The sequence below is a fragment of the Zalophus californianus genome, chromosome 12 (genome assembly GCF_009762305.2).
Source record: "Zalophus californianus isolate mZalCal1 chromosome 12, mZalCal1.pri.v2, whole genome shotgun sequence".
NCBI classification, from domain to species: Eukaryota; Metazoa; Chordata; class Mammalia; order Carnivora; family Otariidae; genus Zalophus; species Zalophus californianus.
Window position 1 is genome coordinate 69,311,132 of NC_045606.1, and position 20,758 is coordinate 69,331,889.

A 20,758-nucleotide genomic window follows, 5' to 3' on the forward strand; every position below is an offset into this window, starting at 1 on the left:
TTGATTTTCTTATCTTCATAATCTCCACAGGGTAGACTGGCACCATAAAAAACACGAGAGGTTTGGTAAATGCTTTATGAACCTTATAGAGTTCTGCCAGTGAAGTTTTTATCTAAGTAAAATCATTCATCACTGAATACGGATAAACTCTTGATGTTTCTTAACTTGGTGATGGCTACCTTCAACCAAATTTACTAAAAATACACAGTTGATTTTGAAAAATATTTCTCCAAAAATACTTTTGGAAGGGAAAAACAAACCTAATACAAATGTGAAAGGATCACTTGCCAAAGTCCTACATAGATATAGCAGCACGGCAAGAGAAACTGAAAGGTATCTTAAAAGAGGTCAATATTTTAGCACGACATTTTACATCTTTTCCGAGGCCATGTTCTAAGAGAAGAAATACTTTTCCTACCACAAATGCTGTTCTGTGACACAGAAGAAAGAACTAATAGTGCTTACCCATGTTTAGGTACAGGAACACTTTATGAGATTCAATACCTTATTATGAAGTGATTCTCCTCAACATAATGAATCTGACTTATTAATATGGCATTCAGAATGCTAGCCAGAAGCCTGACATGGCAACTGCGAAGAACTCAAAAATGTTTAATTTCCTTCCTTCATTACAGGTGACGTTTTCACGACAATTTTCCAAGGAGAAGAACTTGTTTTATTAATCATAACTTGCTAAACAATCACTGACATAAAAAGTATGGTAGAATAGAAAAGCAATATCCATCTAATTAAACAAAAAACAGCCTTTATTCCAAAGCCTGCAATTAGCACAGTTTATGGAGCTATAAAACAAGAGAGATTAAGGTGGTGGGTGGTGTTCTTTGTCTCTTCCTCTCTTCTTTTTAAAAAGCAGCTGGTTTTGAAGCATTGTGCACTTGGGTTTCAATAGTGGGATAATTTTGAAGTCTTTAAATCACATGCATTAATAGGCCATTGGGTCACAAAGGTTTCCATTTTACTGGAGATCACAAACAGACGGATCAGCAGTTTTTCTAGTGCTAAGTTCTTAAATAGAACACTGGTGTTTATTAAACATGTCTACCAAAATTCACAGGAGTGCGTAAGTACAAGGGCTTTCAAATAAAACAGCATTATACGTTACCATTCTGTGTGAGTTTTGTGGAACAGAGAAAAGATGTTATCCAAAAAGACTCCTTTGTGGCCTTGATAGCTTGATGATTATTTCCAAGGAGGATGCCCTTGGAAAAGGGAAGTTTGAGGTAGCGGGTAGTATCCTGAAGATTTGTGTTTTCTTCACACTGTTAAAAATATTAAAAACAACATAAAAAAGGGAGGGATAAGAGACCTCATGAAAATTATTAAGCATAATTTCCATTTCTGTTTACGAACTGGGAAACATTCCACACGGGATTACAAAGAGAATTGGCTTTTAAGTAAAATGCAGCAAAAACAGAGAGAAGGAATTAAGCACGGATTTTGGGCTCAGACCGATTCGGGTTCGAATCCCAGTTCTGCTCCTTCTCCCAGGAGTAACTCCATCACGTTATCTCGCCACTCCAGATCACCATTTCTATCTTTAAAACCTTGGCGTGTTGTCATAAGAATTAGGTTCCATAAAGCCTTTTGCACAGTGCATGATACACAGGAAGTGCTCAAAAAAGTCGTATTTGAAGTGACCACAGCATTTAAAAAAAATGCTTCAATTCTTCCAACATCTCATCTGAGGCTGCTACTGAACAGCTCCTTGCTTTGAAAATTGGTAATTAAAGGAAACTATTTTTCAGGGTCCTCTAAGGGTCCTACCATGTGAGAAAAATCTCTACTTCACCGAAGACACCAGCTAACAAATGTAAACGGAATTACGAATTTAGGAAATATAGTTTCATATCCCTAAAGTAATTCTTTAGTCAAAGGTTGTCACTTAATGCTAAAATCGGCAGGAAAACTGCTGGATAAAGAACTGGACATTTGGGGTGCCTGGCTGGCTTAGCTGGTAGAGCATGTGATGCTTGATCTCAGGGTCATGAGTTCAAGCCCCACGTTGGGCGTAAAGCTTACTTGGAAAAAAAAAAAAGAATTGGACATTCTTACGACCCCAATGTACCAACACACAGATTACTTCCCAGTGGCAGGAGGACAAATATAACCACACGCACGGTGGGGTGGGGGGGGATCAAGTTGTCACTACATTGATATGGGACTGTGCAAAGATACATATTATCATCTACAGTGCATTCTTACTACAGATGTTGAACCTGAATCTACCACAACTACAGCTTTCACTTCCACTTCATAGTCAATACAATGGACAGAACAACATGCTGAATAATACTATAGGGAAGCAACCAGAAAAAACCCTGAAGGCAGCACTTTCTGCAGGATGCCTGGCTTTGTCTCTTCAAGTCCAACATTGGCAGAAAAAAGGATTGTTCTAGACTAACCAACACTTCAGCCAAATGCGACATGTGGTCCCAGATTCGGATCAACCTGCTGAAAAGGATTTTTTTTTTTTAATTTAGATACTGACTTTAGCTCTAGATGAGATTTAAAAAAATAGTGATTAGAAAATCATTAACTGAAAAGGTGGGTTACAAAATATAAATATTATGAAGCAACTAAGATGTTCTTCAGTAGGTAATGTGGTACACCCAGACAATGGAATACTATTCGGCACTAAAAAGAAATGAGCTATGGAGTCATGAAAAGACATACAGAAACCTTAAATGCATACTACTAAGTGAAAGAAGTCAACCTGAGAAGGCTGCATACTGTATGATTCCAACTATATGACATTCTGGAAAAGGCAAAACTATGGAGACAGTAAAAAGATGAACGGTTGCTAGAGGCCGGTGGGGCAAGGATGAATAGGCAGAGCACAGCGGATTTTTAGGGCAGTATGATATTATGGCCACATGTCATTATTCTTTTGTCTGAACCCACAGGATGTACTATACCAAGAGTGAATCTTAAGGGAAAAACTATGGACTTTGGGTGATTATGATATGTCAATGTAGGTTCATCCTTGGTTTAAAAAAAAAAAAAAGTACCATTCTAGTGAGTGAGGTTGATAATGGGAGAGGCTATTCATGTGAGCAGGGGGGCAAATGAGGAATCTATATCCTCCTCTCAATTTTATTATAAACCTAAAACTGCTCTATAATATCATTTGGATAAAAAATACACGCAGAAAAATATCTAGAAGGATATACATCAGAAGACTGATAGTTACAATTACCCAGGTAATGAGAGTATTATTGTTTTTATTGTGAATTATCTCTATACTTCTTTGTAATGATAAGTGTTTTTAAATTACAATTCTGAAAAAAAAATATTTTAACAGATATAGAACTGGTATAACAGGTTATTTTGAGTGTAAGTTTTAAAATTCACATGAACTTTATTTCTTTAAACATCTTCAAGGCTAGTGTCTTGGTAACAGGCAGGAATTTAAGCACAGAATCCCTTTGGCATTCTAGAGTACTATGTGTGATTCATAAAATACTTTTTAAATTTTAAATAATAAATCTTTAGGAAAGACCTAACAAGTTTATTTTTTTTTTAAAGATTTTATTTATTTATTTATTTGACAGAGAGAGACACAGTGAGAGAGGGAATACAAGCAAGGGCAGAGGGAGAGGGAGAAGCAGGCTTCCCGCGGAGCAGGGAGCCCAATGAGGGACTCGATCCCGCCTGAGCCGAAGGCAGACGCTTAACAACTGAGCCACCCAGGTGCCAAGACCTAACAAGTTTAAAGAAACAGAATCAGACTACTACAAGATGTTCTTACTAGCACACCTGCCCAGTAACAGGAGTACCTATAAACACAATAAACAGCCTCTATAATTCTCTTCTAGCATTACAACCCCAAATGTTTTCTTTTATTATTGGGAGATACTTCATGGAGACAGCAGAGTGCATGAAACACACATATAGGGTTTAGATTATCATTACAAAGTGAACACTTCAAATGCCTTCTTCAGAAAAAGTGCTTAGGCAAAGTAATATTCTAGAACCCTTGACTGCCATCCCCTCCCGTCTTGTTCCTGGTGTCAGGGCTTGGACCACAACGAGTCACACCACCCTGCACTGCCCCCATTTCCTACCTGGATCTGTGGGGTCAGGAGCACACTCTGGTCTGCCGGCCCTTGCCTGACCTGTGCTCCACCTGTCTCATCACCACTTACTGTGACTGAAGTTTCGCGCAAACACAACGGACATACTGTCCAGCTATTTCTAAGCCTTCTCTTCAGGAGCTGGAGCTGGCCCTAGCATGCTATGCTCCATCTGTTCACAGAAATTCTGCTCCTATAGATAGAACTCTTATTCCCTCACCCATCAAATAATGGCCTAGTTCATGAGCCCTTTTGGCACCTTTCTTAGCATTTCTGCTTGCTATGCTCATGTAGCTCCACTGGTAGTCATGGACTGACCACTTCTGTGATTGAAGATATGACGGCCGTGTCATGTCCTTAGGGAGTGCGTGATTAGAAGACTTGGCTGCCTTCTCCTGGGCTGATCACTGTGGCCAGATGAGCGCCACCAGCCCAGGTTCACCTCACCTCTCCTCCAGCCTGGGAGCGTCAAGACCTCGGCATCTGAGTGCGTGAGAGGTGTGACACCTTGACAATTTTTTTTTTTTTTTACATTTTTAAAAATTTTATTATGTCATGTTAATCACCATACATTACATCATTAGTTTTTGATGTAGTGTTCCATGATTCATTGGACACTTTGACAATTCTTACAGCTTTAGTCTATCCCTCTCAGTCAAGTATAAATATAACCACTAACATAAATATTGGGACACAAAAGTTATTTCAAGATCTTCCGCCAAGAATACTGGGTGGGTGTGAGTGTGCGTGTGCATGTGTGTGCGTGTGTGCGTGTGCTTGCATGTATTCGTAGAGGAAGAGCAGGTGAAGAGAATTCGCCCCATTAATTCAGAAAAGAAAAGCACATAATCACTCTTGTGTCTCTATGAAACTTTGGATGATAAAACATTTGCCAAGAGTTCGACACTGATTTTTTTTTGTCCAGTAGGAGTCAAAGGACATAATGCTAGGTGTGGGGTCAGAGCTGGAGGTTTTAATCTATTTCTGAAGAGCTGAAGTGGCCTCCAGAAATTGTACAGAGCAATCTCACAGCATATCTTTTGTTGTTCCCTGAGGTTGTTAGCGTGCATCCTTAACACATCATACAAACACTGGAGACTTGAAAAGCAATCCAAGCAATTACCATTTATGATGGTTTACTACATGTCAGGCACTGCAAAGCACTTTATGTGCATTTTCTTATTCTCATAACAACCCCATGAAGCAGGACGCTGTAAGCTGAGGAGCCGTGTGATGTGCTCGACGTCACATTATCAGTAAGTGTCAGAGTCGAGATTTGAACCCAAGTTTGTGTTCAAAACTACTAGGGAACAGCGCCTCCTTCAAATGTTGTTTTCACCAAGTTTTGAGTTTTGCTATAATGAAGTAAACATTTATTGCTTTACAGGTAACATACTGAATAGTGGGTAAGGCTAAGAAAGACCAAAATGTTCAGTTTTCAAAAAAAGGGTCTGTTTGTGGGAGACACCCTGGGAGGCAGCTCAGAGTGGTCTGTGGAGCTGAAATAGCTCCATGTCAAATACACCTAAGAGCCCTACAGCGAGATGGGTAGGTTCTATTCTGAAACCACACACGGAGCAAGGATGATCATGTGACATGGAGGCAATGGGGAGCAAGACCAGGTAGGAACAGATAAGGCACGACACAGGAGCTTGGGAACACAACAGGTGAGTTAGAGATCATCTGCCAATTCATCTGATGAAAGAGAATCAACTGTAGAGAAACTGGGTTGGGGAGCAGTGAAGAAGAGAAATGGTGTTCCAGAAGGGAGGCCTCTAAGGCAGGGGCAGGTATCAGCAAGAGCTGAAGCCAAGAAGGTTCTCCAGCCTTTCATGAGGAAATGCACGGTGGATTAGCAAAAGCCAGGCAGTGAGGAAGAAAGAGTCAGCAGTAAATTCCTCAGGCATTCTTTAGCCAGGTGGGAGAAGGGACTGTGCGGGGAGTACAATTCCGAACCAGGGTATGGAGTGGAGAAACCAAACAGAAGGGAACAACTCCGCTCCCTGACTCTGAGGCTAAGAGTCCATTAAGTCACAGAAAGGAAGCTGGAAAAGGATGGTGCGGCACTGCCCGTGTGTTAACCAGAAATACTGGTACAAAAGAGCCGGGGCTGAGTGTCTGCAAGCCTGTAAGTCTGAGACTGACCACCGTAACACTACAGCCCCTCCATGAAGCTCTAGTGCACACAGGTGAGCAGGCATCTTGTCACCACAGTCAGATCCAGTTACACCCCTCAATGAGAGGAGTGGTTAAATACGAATCACTTGCTTTCCAGGGATACTCGCACAACTGTTTTGGTTTGGCCATAAGGACAACTTTTTCATCACATCCGGGGCAGACATGGAACAAGGCAGTGAGGACATGAGAATAATAAGACACTGTCCTCCGCGCTCCCTCATGACGGACACTGCTAACGTATTATGGGGTGATGGATATATGATGAAAGACAGATGACGGAAGAATGAACTGAGGCACTCCTTCTGGGAGAAACAAGGCAACATGACCACAGCCTCTTGAGGCTGCTACCGGATTAGAGGAACAAAACAATGTCATTGTCACGGTAAAAGACAATTCTCTGTGTTTCCTCCGATAGGCTGGGATCTGTGCAAGTCATCTCAAAATGGTGTGAAGTTAATTTATTACAAATTAGAAAGGGAGAATTGAGAACCAGCCCTCTGCTTTATTACACTTGAGACTGAAATCAGACCTGACAGGAGAAATGTGCTCAGACTCTCACAGAAGAACTAAATGCAGGCTTTGGGAAACAGTGGTGGTCTCAATGAGCTTTAAGATGATACCGCCTGGCTCACAGTCTATTCCTCTGCCCAGGGTTAAAACCAGTTGGCAAAGCAATGGATGGTGCATCATTCCCCAGGCCATGTTTTCTGACCCACCTTTTAGACATGTAAAAGAGAGATGCAATGGTCAGTCAAGAGCAGTGTTCCAGAAACATCATATCTGCAGTAATACAAACTATGTGACCAAGCGATGAGCATCTACATTTTATGCAGAAATAAACTGGTATGGAAATTCATAGTACATTAATCAACTTAAGGGGTCTATAATTTCTGTACTGCAGAAAGTACTGAATTAGATTTTAAAAATACAGTAAGTTAAGACAATCCAGTTGGAACTGTATTTTACCAGTTAATCACAACCAGATTTAAACAGTTGTGGTGGCAAAAGACCTTCTTTTAGGGACTCTTTCAGTATGATTAGCCATCCTGGATGATATTATTAAAAGTTTATTAAATTCCTATTTGTCGGTCCTTTAACTTGGTATTAAGAATGTACCAAGGATGGGTGCCTGGGTGGCTCAGTCGTTAAGCGTCTGCCTTCAGCTCAGGTCATGATCCCAGGGTCCTGGGATCGAGCCCCGCATCGGGCTCCCTGCCCCGCAAGAAGCCTGCTTCTCCCTCTCCCACTCCCCCTGCTTGTGTTCCCTCTCTCGCTGTGTCTCTCTCTGTCAAATAAATAAATAAATAAAATCTTTAAAAAAAAAAAAAGAATGTACCAAGGAAATAAACACAGTCCCTGTCCCTGAGGGCATGATACCTCTGACCTCTGCACTTAGTACCCATGACAAAGCTGTGAAAAGGGCCACTGGATTCCAGCCCTGCTGGGGAAGGGGCTGCCTGACTTCAGTCATAGAGAAGAAGGGGCTCACCAAGCAGGCAAGAGAGGAAAAGGCCTTTTATGTGGAAGAAATGGTAGCTATCAAGGCACTGGGAGAAGAAAGGCACATAAAGGAGACTCCAGGGCCATGGCAATTAAGTGCAATGTGGGATGCTGGATTGGACTCCCAAACAGAAAAATGACATTAGTGGAAAAACTCATGAAATTCAAGTACCTCACAAAGGTTAATTTAGTTTCAATAAATATGCTAAGGTTATGTAAGATGTTAACATAAGGAGAACCTAGGTGAAGGGTATACGGGAATTTTCTGTACTGTTTTTTGCAACTCTTCTGTAAGTCTAAAATATCTTAAAAACACCTTTTTTGTTGTTGTTGTTAAAGTTCAGGTATATTCAGACAACAATGTGTACCTTAGTAAGGCTGGAGCATGGGATTTTTCAATACAAAAAAGCCTTGGAACTGCCCTAGACCTCTCAATTAGGAAAAACCCAAGAGAAAAGCTCCGTTTAGGACCTGCTGAGTTTGAGGTATTCCTGGCGAAGCCAGCTGTGGATGGTCAGTAGGCTGGTAAAATCTCTGGGCTGGAAATCCAGTGTGGCCATCGGCAACAGAGACGTGATGGTGAGAGAACCCATGGAAGTAGCTGAGATGGTTTTAGACCGGAGGAGTCACAGACGATGGCCAAGGATAAAATCCACGGCAACACCCGCATGTAAGGTGTGGATAAAGACAGCAGGGTCCTCAAAAGAGAAGAAGAATATAACTCAGGAGAACACCGTCGGAACAGACCAAAGAACGTGGGATTTTCAGGAAGGGTCATCAATGGTATTACATGCTGCAAGGAAGTAAGGAAAGATTCTGAAAAGTGGCCAGTGGCTTTAGCCACTTTGGGAAGACTGACGATGTCCCGGTATAATTTGTAAGAATGAAGGGGCTTTTGGACATCCCATTAATAGCCTCAGGGCTAAGACCAAGTCTGCCTATTAAGTTATCTCAGCCATTTTTTCTTTTTTCTGTTCAGCATGGCACATTTCTATGCTAAGCATATCAGCTTACTTCTAATTTTTAAAATGTTATAGGCGTTTCATTTTTAATTTCTCTCATGCTGAGTAATAAAACAGGGGTTACGGGACCCAGGTTGGGCACTAGTGACTACGAGGGAGAAAGTTCATTTGAGCTGTGGGGACAGAAGCAGCCTGAAGAGCAAATGGAATGCAAGGAAGTAGAGACGGTGAGGGAAGACCAGCTTTTCATGTAGACTGACGGTGATGGCAAGGGAAGGAGTGTGTGGTCATTTAAAAAGGTTTTTGTTGTTTTTGTTTTTAGGAAAAAGGCTTGAGCAGGTTTATGATCTGAGAGAATCCTGCCAGAAGAAAGGAAACAGATATAGTCACAGGAGGAAGGGCAGGGTCTCTCAGGAGTCAGGAAGGAGGGGGATCCTGAAGGAAGCAGGTGGAAGAATTAGGCTTGGAGAGGAGTCTTGTCCCATCATCTGAGACAGGAAGCAGGAAGGAAGGGAAGGATGCCTATAAGTTTGCAGGTGGCAAAGGAGAGAACACGGGAAGTTAAAGTTCCTGTCTGATGGCTTCTGTTTTCTCTGCTAAGTAGAGGGGAAGTGGTTGGGTAGGTAGAATGGTAAAATCTTGTAAACAGCTCTCTTCGGGGCTAATCTGTAGTAACTCATGTGTCTCTTTCACCCTTGATGATGATAGTTTTATCGATAAGAGGTTTGAAATTTTATGTAGTCAAACTTACAAGTTTTTGGGGTTTTCTTTGTACCTGATTTCTAACATTGAGCCATTCTTAGAAAGGCCCTCCTTACCTCAATGTTATAAAAATGTTCAGTCATATTTTTAAGGCTCTTATGAGTTTTTTTTTTTTTTTTTAAACCTTTAATCTGGAACTTGTTTTGGTCTAAGAAGCAAGGTAGGAAATCCAGTTCTTTCTTTTCCTCCAACACCTATCATGGTCATCTCAACACTACTTATTACATGGGCTATTTTTTCTACTCAATGATTTGAAACCACTCCTCCTCCCTTTTTTTTTTCTCTTTTCTACTTTTTTTTTTTAATAGTAAATTTAAGGCTGCAATTATCAGCAGGCTGTGTGCCTTCCTCCCATGACAGAAGAAGGATAAGCATTATGTTCATAATACGGTTTTATAATCATTACACTACAAGAGGCCTTAGGCTGAAACTGAACTTGCTGGCTCAGTACCATGAAAAAGAAAACCATGGCATCAACTAGACTAAAAACAAAAGTTGCTATACTTGGCGAGAATCCCACACCTCTTTATATAAGCAACATTGAATAATGCTAATCATAAGACAACACAGCTACTTACGGTTCTTCTGTGGAGCTAATGCTTCCTGATGGGTCCCCTCGAAGTAGGTCTGCCCAAAATTAGATAATCTACAGACATCATTCTGAGCCTCCTTTGTGGTTCAGAAAGATCACTGGGAACATTTGCCTTTTAAATTGCTCAAGCTCAAATAAATAAATTTTCCTATGCTTTATGGATCAGAATTCTGAATACTCCATGAAAATCTGTACAGGGGCATGAGCAGATTCAAAGCTCTGCTTCTGAGAAAAGTTTGCCCTTGGCAACCGGCACCCGACAGAACTCTGATATCAGAGTAGAATGGTTCTCTGGGGATCGATACCAGTTGAACTCCTAAATGCTTCCGTAGAGAAGCAAGGCCTGCTACCTGTCCTCCTGGCATCTTAAGAATATGGATGTCTTTAAAAACCAACCGTGAATCTTGGCATTATTTGTATTCATTTAGAGGAGTCAATCTGGACTTGACTGGACACTTAGCACCTGCCCCAAAACACTGTCTAACCCAGAGGTGAGAAAGCCCACACTTGATGTGCCATATAAGAGTGATTCATTCTTCTATATATTAGTGGGAAAACTGGAGCTCACTTTTAATTAACTTAACCCTGCCTTTTCTGAGTCAAGATTTAATGTTACACAGAGACAGTATCACAAACACTCATACAAAGTACCATATGGAAAACTGTAGCTAAAGACATTGCCTGTCATGTATCTCACAAAAGGCACCTCCCACTTAACAGCGAGATAAACTGATCATCTCAGGTATCTAGTACATTGACTTCCTCTGTTCGCTTTACTGATTAAGATACTTTTTCCTTTGTATTTTAACATTGTAAGCATCTTTAAGTCCATTTTTGAAGTGGAGAGAACATAAATGCCAGAAACAGAAGGGACTTGAACTGTTTTGTTCACCACTACATTTCCAGAACCTAGATTAGTGCCTGACTTTTCATTCGTGGTTGATAAATGTGTTGAACAAATAACTAGAAAATAAATGATTCAAGAAACATGCACATACATATCCATGCGCATACCAGCAGAAGTGACCAGGTGTGTTGTGCACTGACACTCATTTTATTAGCAATAATCCAAAGGTAAGGGAAGTTTTTGTTTGTATCTCCTTCATTCATTCAATAAATCTTTGCTGCACACCTAAGGTGTGCCAGAACCCCTGACAAAGTTCTCACTCTTAAGGGACTCCTAAATCTATTGGGAGTAAGCTGAGGGAGCATCAGATAATTAGGAGAGTGTTATAAGTACAATGGTAAGAGATGTGTGCAGATATCTAGAGAACTCAGGGGAGGGCAGTTGGCCAGGTAGGAACACAGGGAGTGGGGGCCGGGGAGTGAGGACTATTCTTCTGATGAAGGTTATGGCCAAGGTGAGCCTCCAAGGATGAGCAGGAGTTAGCCACGAAGAGACGGAAGGGAAAGCATGACTCTAGGGGTGCCAAGGGCAAAGTCATAGCAGGGAGAACCAGCAGCCAGTGGGGGAAGGAACTAGAAGGAGCTGGGTGTGGCCATGGTATCAAGAACAGAAGCACTCAGAGGTGAGGCAGTGGGAGTCGGAAGCCTTGAATATCCTGAGAAGTCTGAGATTTATTTCTTCAGCAATTGGGAGTTTTTTTAAGGGGTTTAAATTGAGAAGAGGCCCCTTTAGACCTGCGCCTTAGATGGGTCACCCCAACAGCTGATGAAATCTGGACCAGAGGGAGACAAGAGCCAGGTGGGCAGGACCACTTAGCTCAGGAGCGAGCTGGTAAGAGCCTGGAATGTCATGTGATTCCAGAAACAGAGAAATGCAAAAGAGAAGTATTTTGAAGAAAATTCTGTATTTTACAGTGACTAGTATGCTTCATTACTACTAGTATTCCCTGATAACTTCTAAGGAGCTCTGGTTTTGTGAACTTTCTTTTTATTGCCTACTACAGTATACTTCGTTCCCAATGTTTTTATGACGATTCCTGATGCACAAAATAGAAAGTAACAACTGCTGATGTTGTCTGGACAGAGGAGCACCATATCTCTGCCTGCTTAGTGAGAGCAGCAAACCAGAAACATGCAATGATGACCCTGCTAAATTTACTCCTGGGGTGGTACCGAAAGCACATATGTACTGGAAATATTTAAAAACCTATTTGTAAGGTTATTTAATCCTCTCACAGCAATGGAAAGAACTTTAAGGTCAACACAGAGACTTTCTCAAACATCTACACCTAAGTTAAGATAAAGATATTAATCATCTTTAAAACACATTTCAGAATGACACAGAACACAGAGACCATCCTTTCAAAAAGACACACTCCTTGCCAGCAATCTTCCAAAAGAGTATTTTTTTCAGTCATTTTTTTTCTCTTTTCCAGAGTGATAACAGGATAATGAGTTAATAATTCAGCCCTGTTTATCACAGCCCGTCGCCAACATCTGACTGATGTTACCTTATGCACGATGAGCTCATGAGTGCCATCTGGAAGAGTCCTACCATCTTCCTGCATCAGGGGGACGAAGGAGAAACCAAACAGTTTCTTCTCTCCTTTCTCCTTTGCTGTGAGAAAAGAGAGAAAGAATTATTTGCTTTTTAAAATGCCTGTTTACACACCTGTGTTCCGACTCACAGATTGCCAACAAGCCTGATCATCAAGACATACAACGCACACTCACCAGTTCCCTCTACACAATTGAGAGCAGCTTTTTGATGAGACCTCTATCTATAGCAGCCACCCTCCAACCCATATTCCTGCCCTGTAGCCTGCAAAGGACACTGCTTGATGAATTTTCTTCATGGGACTCAGTACCTGAAATTATGGTTTTAAAAAATTTCTGGATTGCCTGTTTTTTTTTTTTTCTCTTCATGTCCTACCCTCCACTCCCAGCCGTAAGCATCACTGCGGGCAGGATTCTATGTTATTTTGTTCTAAGCTTGGTCCTCAAAGAGTGCCGAGAACATAGCAGGTTCTCACCAAGTATGTGTTAAATCCACGAACAAGTGAATGAATGGACGTGAAATTCAAAGTTTTGTTTCCAACTTGTGCAAAGGTAGTTTCTAAGCTCTGCCTTGGCCTATAATAGAACTTTCCCTATGTCCATGTGTGTGAAGACAGCCCTGTGGAAGCTACTTCCCTGGGATCTTAGACATGTGGATAAAAAACATGAACTGCTATCTATAGCTTAAGAAGAGCTTATTATAGTAGTATTTTGGAAGCTGGAAATGGGGCAATGAGGTTTTCAGATGCCTAATGAAGACTTACAATGGCTAGAAAGGTCAAGGTCATTGGCAATTATTTACAGAGAAGGAAATTGAGATCGCATGATATCAGGAAATTTGCTCTAGATCTCGAGTACCATTCCAGTTCTTTCCACCAACTTTCCTTTTCTCCAAAAATGGAGAAAGCATTCAACGAAACTGGTTGGTTCTACTGGACTGTCTCCTTGTATTTAGATGGGCAGGGAGGAATTCCAGGGTCTGCAGCCTATACTGGGCTGGACAGTTATTCTTTCCCACACAGGTGTGGAAGTGGAGCATTATACTTGATAGAAGAGTTCAGCTCTGGGATGCAGGAAGGCCTGAGCTAGAGGAGTTAGATATGGTGACCTTGAAGATCAGACAAGAGACTTAGGAACACATCATTCCCTCATGATTGCTTCTGGGGAAGTGGGACACCACACAGAGAATAGTAATTTTGGCTTGCTGGTTTTGGCCCCTAGCAATAGGATATCCCTGAAAATGTGCTTCTAGAAAAGGATTTTCTTCTAAAGTCATTAATTTCAACCCCAGAGAGAAACTGGGAAAATACCACTGTTCTTTCAAGTTAAGTGAAAATCACAGTGAAGATCTCTAGGATGAAATTTCTACATCAGTGAGAGTGCTGGCTATGGAACTTACGATTTAGGTAAGTAAGTAAGATTTAGGTAAGTAAGAAGATTTACTTAGAAATACTTTCCTAAGTTTATGTGATTACCTTTTTGGTGTCATTTTTGGTATTTAATTTGGGAGGGTAACAAAATTTCGTGAATGAATAAAATTAGCAAAGGTAAGAAACAAAGCAATAGTTTCCCCAAATTTGTCTTTTGTTATAAAAGAAAAATAAATAGCAAAGTTTAAAGTACATGGCCTTTTGTCCTGAGCCACTAGATCAGCACCAATAAGGTGAATGGACTACGACGCCTAACATGACCCCCTTTTACTAATGAAGACCCTACGTTTATGGATTCCACCTCCTAACTTTCCAATCCATTCTTTCTAATACCCTAACTCCAACAACTGTGTCCTGGGACCTCCAATTTACTGACCCCCTCTCCATGCCCCTCTGCTCTCACTTGCCATTTCTACGCTTCATCCTTCTAATCACTTCGAATCCTCTCTAACCCGCTACCCCTCCATGCTTCTCATTATTGTAACGTTAACATTGTACTGGGCAGAAACCCAACTTGCACCTTAGTCTACACGTGCACCATACTAATCTCACTTTAATTATGCACATTAACCACACATGGGCCCTGAGCTGGGCAAATCTGCCACATTTTTCTAACCAGCTCACCTTTCCACTTTTCCAGATAGGGATTTCATCCATCCCCTTCCCTTCTCAAGCCGCCAATACCTCAGCATGTTCCTTACTCTCAGCAGATGCGCAGAGGGCTCCCACACGCTCCGCCCATTACCCCACCTGCATGGGCCCTCCTGCACTATGCCTGAACCGTCCGCTTAACCCAGAGCACTGGACCCCATGCTTCCCTTCCTCAAGGGCACTGCTCCTACATTTGACCCCTCTTTCTTCTACATCATCAGCTTGTCCTCTCTACCAAATCATTTGCACCAAACATGTTTTAGAACTCCATCTTAAAAAAGGAAAAAAACCCTCCCGTGACCCACCGTTCCATTAGAGTTACTATCCCATTTCTCTGCTCTTTTGTATTCTTTAGAGCAAAGTTTCTGGAAAGATCTGTCTGTACTACTGCCTGCCCTTCCTTTCCTCCACCTCACTCTTGGACTCACTCGCGCCAGGTTTCCATCACCACAAATCCACTAAAACCACTTGTTAGGTTCAATGACTTCCATGATGCCAAACTAGGTGATAATCTTTCCCCCTGTCCTCCACTTATTTATCACTGGCACCGGACATAGCAGATCAATCCTCTCTTGAAAATCTTTCTTCTATTAACTTCCTGGATTCTCCTTCTACCTCACTGGCTATTCCTTCTTAATTTCCTTAATGGCTTCTTCTCATTCTCCTCAGATCTCAATGTGAAAGTACACCAGAGAGCCGTTCTTGGACTTCCCTTTGCTACCTAAACTTACTGTTTAGAAATCGCATCCGGTGCCATGGCTCTGAAAATCATGGGCATCGGTGATATGCTGGAGCTGGCTGGTAGTGCCTCGCAAGAGTTGACACTGTGCATCTTTTCCCAACTCCAAGTTCAGTGATGGTCATGTTGGTAGCCTGGATTTGGCCATGGTGGGAATATTTACTCGATGGAAATCAGCAAATCCTATAATTCAGGGCTCCCCTCTCCCCCAGCTCAAGTTGTGGTTATTAAATATTTACAGCACAGCACTGAACCGTATGTCCTCCTTCTCAAGCTTAAGTCTCCAGCTCGGATTGCATTCAATTGTCTATTTGACATCTTGAATGTCTAAGAGACTTCTCAGATTTCACATGCAATGTTTGGTTTTTGCTCTCCAAAAATTTGATTTTTCATGTTGCCCTCTCTCAGGCCAAAATCTTGGGGGTCATCCTTGACTTTTCTCCTTCCTTCATACCTAGTCTATCAATAAATCTGTGAAAAAGAACTGACCTACTACCATTCTAATGCAAACCATTTTAACCTCTTACTTGGAGGACTGCTAAAGCCTCTTGAATGGTCTTTCTGTTCCCACCTACAACCTATCATACAAAAGCGGCCAGCCTCTTCTTTAAATCTAAATCCTCTAAGGGCGCTCCTTGCTCCAAACAAAGTCTGAAGTCTTCCCCATGACTTACAAGACAACATGGGATATCTGGTTCCCTTGCTACATCTCTGGCCTCATCTCCAAACTCTCTCAGCTGCTCCTTCTGGCCTCCTTGATATTCCTCAAAACTGCCAAGCATGTTTCAAGCTTAAGTGTTTTATATTTACTGTTCTCTCTGCCTGTTAATAGTCTTTTCCCAGATACCCAAAGGCTCATGCCTTTCTTTCAGCTTGTTGCTGATACATCTCATTATCAGAGAGCTTCTTTGTAAAATAGCAACACAGCACCATCACTTTCCAGCACCTAATCCCAATTTAATCTTCTTTACAGCACTTATCACGGCCTGATATAGTATGTACTTATTTGCTCAGATATTGTCTGTCTTCCCTTTCTAGCACAAAAGCCCTATGAGAGGAGATATTCAGTTGTGTTCACTCGTGTATCTCCAATACCCAGTAAAGTCCTTGACACACAGCAAGTGTTCAGTAAACATGTGTTTCATGAACAAAAGATACTTCTTGAATAAATATATGTACACAGGGGCGCCTGGGTGGCTCAGTCGGTTAAGCATCTGCCTTTGGCTCAGGTCAGGATCTCAGGGTCCTGGGATCGAGCCCCATGTCGTCAGGCTCCCTGCTCAGTGGGGAGTCTGCTGCTCCGTCTCCCTCTGCACCACCCACCCCCACCGCCGCTCATGCTCTGTCTCTCGCTTTCTCGCTCTCAAATAAGTAAAATCTTTAAATACATATAATATAGGGCGCCTGGGTAGCTCAGTCAGTTAAGCGACTGCCTTCGGCTCAGGTCATGATCCTGGAGTCCCGGGATCGAGTCCCGCATCGGGCTCCCTGCTAGGCGGGGAGTCTGCTCCTCCCTCAGACCCTCACCCCTCTCGTGCTCTCTATTTCTATCTCATTCTCTCCCTCTAGAATAAATAAAATCTTTTTAAAAAATAAATACATATAATATATATACATATACACAGAGAAATACTTGGGAGCTCGTGTGATAAAGTAACTGCTCTGATTATTCAGTTTATGGGCTCATGGAGATTTCTCTTCTTTATGCTTGTGCTGTTTCTTCTGAATTTTGACAACGAATATTCAAAAAACAAACTAACACCGTGAACAAGGTTCGAAATACAAGGACAGGAGGACAGAGATCTAATAGGTTTTACTGAAAATAGCCTTTTTTTCCCTTTTCCAAGTTCTAAGTTAGAACAAATTTCTCCAAATGTTCTTTCTCCCTTTTCTCTCATTTCATCTTTGTCTCTTTTTTGTACCTTAAAGCTCAAAGCTCGTATGAGCTCGACTGAGAATTTGTAACAAAGATTGGGGAAGGAATGCTATAGCACCGTTCCAAGTGCTCTACGTGTTGCCACTCGTAGTCTTTTCCACGACACTCCTCTGGGCATTTGGAAGAACGGTAAGACCTTGCTAGTCATCGCCCTACATTCTGAAACATCCAGCGAGTCATCATTACTGGAGCTCCCTGAGCCAATTCCAAAACATGCATCCCCGCAACAGACAGTCCTCTCTCTGAATCCTGGGTGAATGACACAGCACTTGGGCGAGGGCACCGCCTGTCTATGGGCACTGCCCCCATTCTTCCCAGATTAGAGAGAAGTCAGCCATTTCTCCAGTAACGTGATTCCTCTGCGCCTCTCGTTTGTTCCCGAAGCAAGCACTTCTGGTAGTGTCTAAGATACACGTCAGGGACACAGGGATGCCAGAAGATGGGAGTGAGGACTTGAGAGGTTGGTCAAGGGTGCAAAAGAATTAAAAGAGAGATGTCAAGAAATGAAAATTTTAGGGACAGTGATGTTTATATGGGCAAATCCTTTATCATCTCTACATCTTGGGATTTTTTTAGTTCTGTAAAATGAAGCAATTATTTCGCATCATCTCTAAGGCCTATTCGACTGATAATTACTTGGCACGGTGATGCAGACATATGCAAATCAGATATAAATCTGAGCCAATCAGAGGCTTTCCTAGGGACTTCACAGGCCCAGGAAAGTCCTCGTGGTTTCCCTGGAGCTGCCTGAGAGCTGGGTGAGCTCTTGGCTGGAGAGCAGCAGATGGGTCAGGACTGCCTAAGCCCCCTGAGCCAGACAAGTTGTTAATGCTGTGTGTCTCCCCTTTCTGTCTAATCTTTCTAGACTATGAAAGTGATAAACTCATTTTTTATGAAAACGATCAATCTAAGGAGAACCCTGTAGACTTCCGTATGTATTGTTTCCCTCCTTCTCCTTCCTGTATGTTTCCACAGAGGTTATTGGTTCTTTAAGAAGAAGTGAGCCCACTCACCTCTCAGGACCCCACTGACCCTCATTCCTCCCTCTTGCGGGTCTCTGCTTTGTCACCCTTTCTGCAGATTAGCCCATACTGTCACCACAGCTCAGCAAGCACCTTACCAGAGCACAACAAAGCCAACCCCAAGAAACACTTACTGGAACAATGCCGAAATTCAAAGCGGATGTGCGCGCCCCTGAATTTATCCACAGGAATAGGAAGTTTGAGCAGTTCGGACCACCTGGGACTGTTGTTATGATAAAGCACAAAGGAGTGGTACTCACTAGCTGGCGGCTCTCCAGAGCCGAAGGAGATAAAATCCTAACAAAGGAAACATGCAGGTTAAAGACAGCCTCGTTTAGCGATTATCTGAAAAACAGCAGAGCAATTGTTTTGCTCTATCTGCCTGCTCTCCAAACTGCACTTCATGGAGAACAGCCTCCCCCGTCCTTTGCAGTGCTGTTTTGCACCTGCTTCTGCCAGTGGCCGCGTCTGTTTAATGCTGACGCACATCTCCCAGGGCCTCCTGTGCCGAGGGTGGACCTCGGGGACAAGCACGAGACGGGCAACGGCATGCCCAGTTTGGAGTTCACCTACGCGGTGAAGTCCTCAGGCTGCTGCTGTCACAAGCCTCTTCTGTGCCTCCCTGGGAAATGCAGGAAGCTGCGAGGCTCGCACGAACAACTTCTCGCATAAAGGAACCTGCTATCACCGCCCCAATCAGTAATAGCCCACTCCGCATGGCCTATTTTGATCAAAATGAAAATACATGGGACTAAATGTGGCAGTTTTTATTTTTTTTATTATTTTTTTTAACCAGTCGCCAAAGACAAAGTGTTCACCTCCAAAACTAAGATAGATGAAAGGGGGAGAATGGAATGACAATAAAAATGCTACATTTAAGGAAGAGCTGCTGTGAGGAAATTCCTGCCACAATTCATGAGACAAGCCGACTGTAAAACCTTCTTGTTTCTCTACTTTCTTTTCTGGAAGGTATTTCAATGATTAAAAAAAGGAAAGAAAACTATACAGGGGTGGAGGAGAAAAATATGATCGAAAAGACTGCAAGTACAGAAATTAACTGATCACATTAGAGGTGAACCCAAAATGATGACACGGGATCGTTTTAGCAGAAAGTACCCAGTATTCACATACCTTTAAGATCTGGCCACTGTTCTCCACAATGAACATGGTCACTTCCACGTTTCTGGCCACGCTCTTCCCTCCTTTCTCAAATTCGCCCCTTTCCATAGTGATGTATAAATCATTTCTCATTTCACCTAGTAGGAAAATTAAAACCATGTTTATATATATTTATGTGTGTATGTGTGTGTGTATAAAACTAGGAAGTGTAATAAAGTACACTATCAAGAAAAACCTTAGTTCATAAAATGTACCATTATAGCATACATATAAAAGTAAAAATACTATATTTACACTTTTATATAAAGGTTCCCACCCTCACTGCCAATATCCAAGAGAAGTGAAGACCAGCCTCTGCTGGTCTGAATTTGCAATACTGAAAATGTACAGTTAGGAGGTGAATATGGGGATTGAGTAGGAAGGTGTTGTCAAGTTTCACCATTTTTCAATATTTCCCTCATTTCATTTATGAGGTGTGATTACAAAATGACAGCCTAGCAGGGTGGCTCAAAGAAGCCAGTCTTAATACTTTATAGACACAACACTTAGAGTAGAAGAAATACCCAAGTGCAATAAAATGACAGGACTGCAAAGGGTAGAGTTACAATTTAAATCTTTTCCCAAAATTCATGGACAAAATGATCTCACTGCTGGAAGAATCCAGGTTAGTGCTTTATGAACACAGATGTAGAATAATTCAGTTAGGCAGACAAGCTTGGCTGCAAATTCCTTACCATCAAGCTATAAAACAAATAAGATTCAAACTGACATATTCTATGAACACATATGCCATTTATTTTTTCTCCATTAGTGATTTATAAAACTTATTGCCCCAAGAAAAAAGAGAAATTTGATGCCAATGAGCAAACTTAGGCAAAGAGCCTGAAAGCATGCTTTTACCTCTCCTATAAGAATTAAGGGTAAGTGGTGAGTGAATAGGGAAGTGAGAAAGAAGTAAACAGACTGTTACCAGAAAGTTTTTGAAGATAAATACTGGTAAGGTTGGCAGAGTTGAATTCACTTTTACTTAACAGAGCTTTCAAACATTAGAAGAATCACCGTCAATACTCTTTTTTTTTTTCTCTAATAAAAAAACCTCTCCACAAAAAAAGCGCAGATCGCTAGAAGGAACAATAACCATACAAATAAGACCACGACTGGGAGATTTAGAAAACTTCCTGACCAAAGTGTGTACAAGAAAGTACCCCAGCTTTCAAAACCATGGGGGAATACCAGTGTGACTGGTCACCTTCCTCCACGAAGACCAACTTTTGATGATGGCATCATTTACGAATGACCTGAGCTGACCA

At 41.9% G+C, this 20,758-nt stretch overlaps 1 protein-coding gene across 10 annotated transcripts in view; it reads right to left on the reverse strand.

The window, feature by feature from the left end:
* DOCK4 (dedicator of cytokinesis 4) overlaps positions 1–20,758 on the reverse strand; it is a 428,555-nt gene that overhangs the window by 138,968 nt on the left and 268,829 nt on the right. For all 10 annotated transcript variants that reach the window (XM_027573302.2, XM_027573297.2, XM_027573299.2 and 7 more), the window contains exons 14-17: positions 19,461–19,585; positions 18,464–18,626; positions 12,506–12,612; positions 1,124–1,280 (exon numbers count right to left, since the gene is read on the reverse strand). In XM_027573302.2, the coding sequence (XP_027429103.1) occupies positions 1,124–1,280; positions 12,506–12,612; positions 18,464–18,626; positions 19,461–19,585 (552 nt within the window). The remainder of the gene's footprint in view (positions 1–1,123; positions 1,281–12,505; positions 12,613–18,463; positions 18,627–19,460; positions 19,586–20,758) is intronic.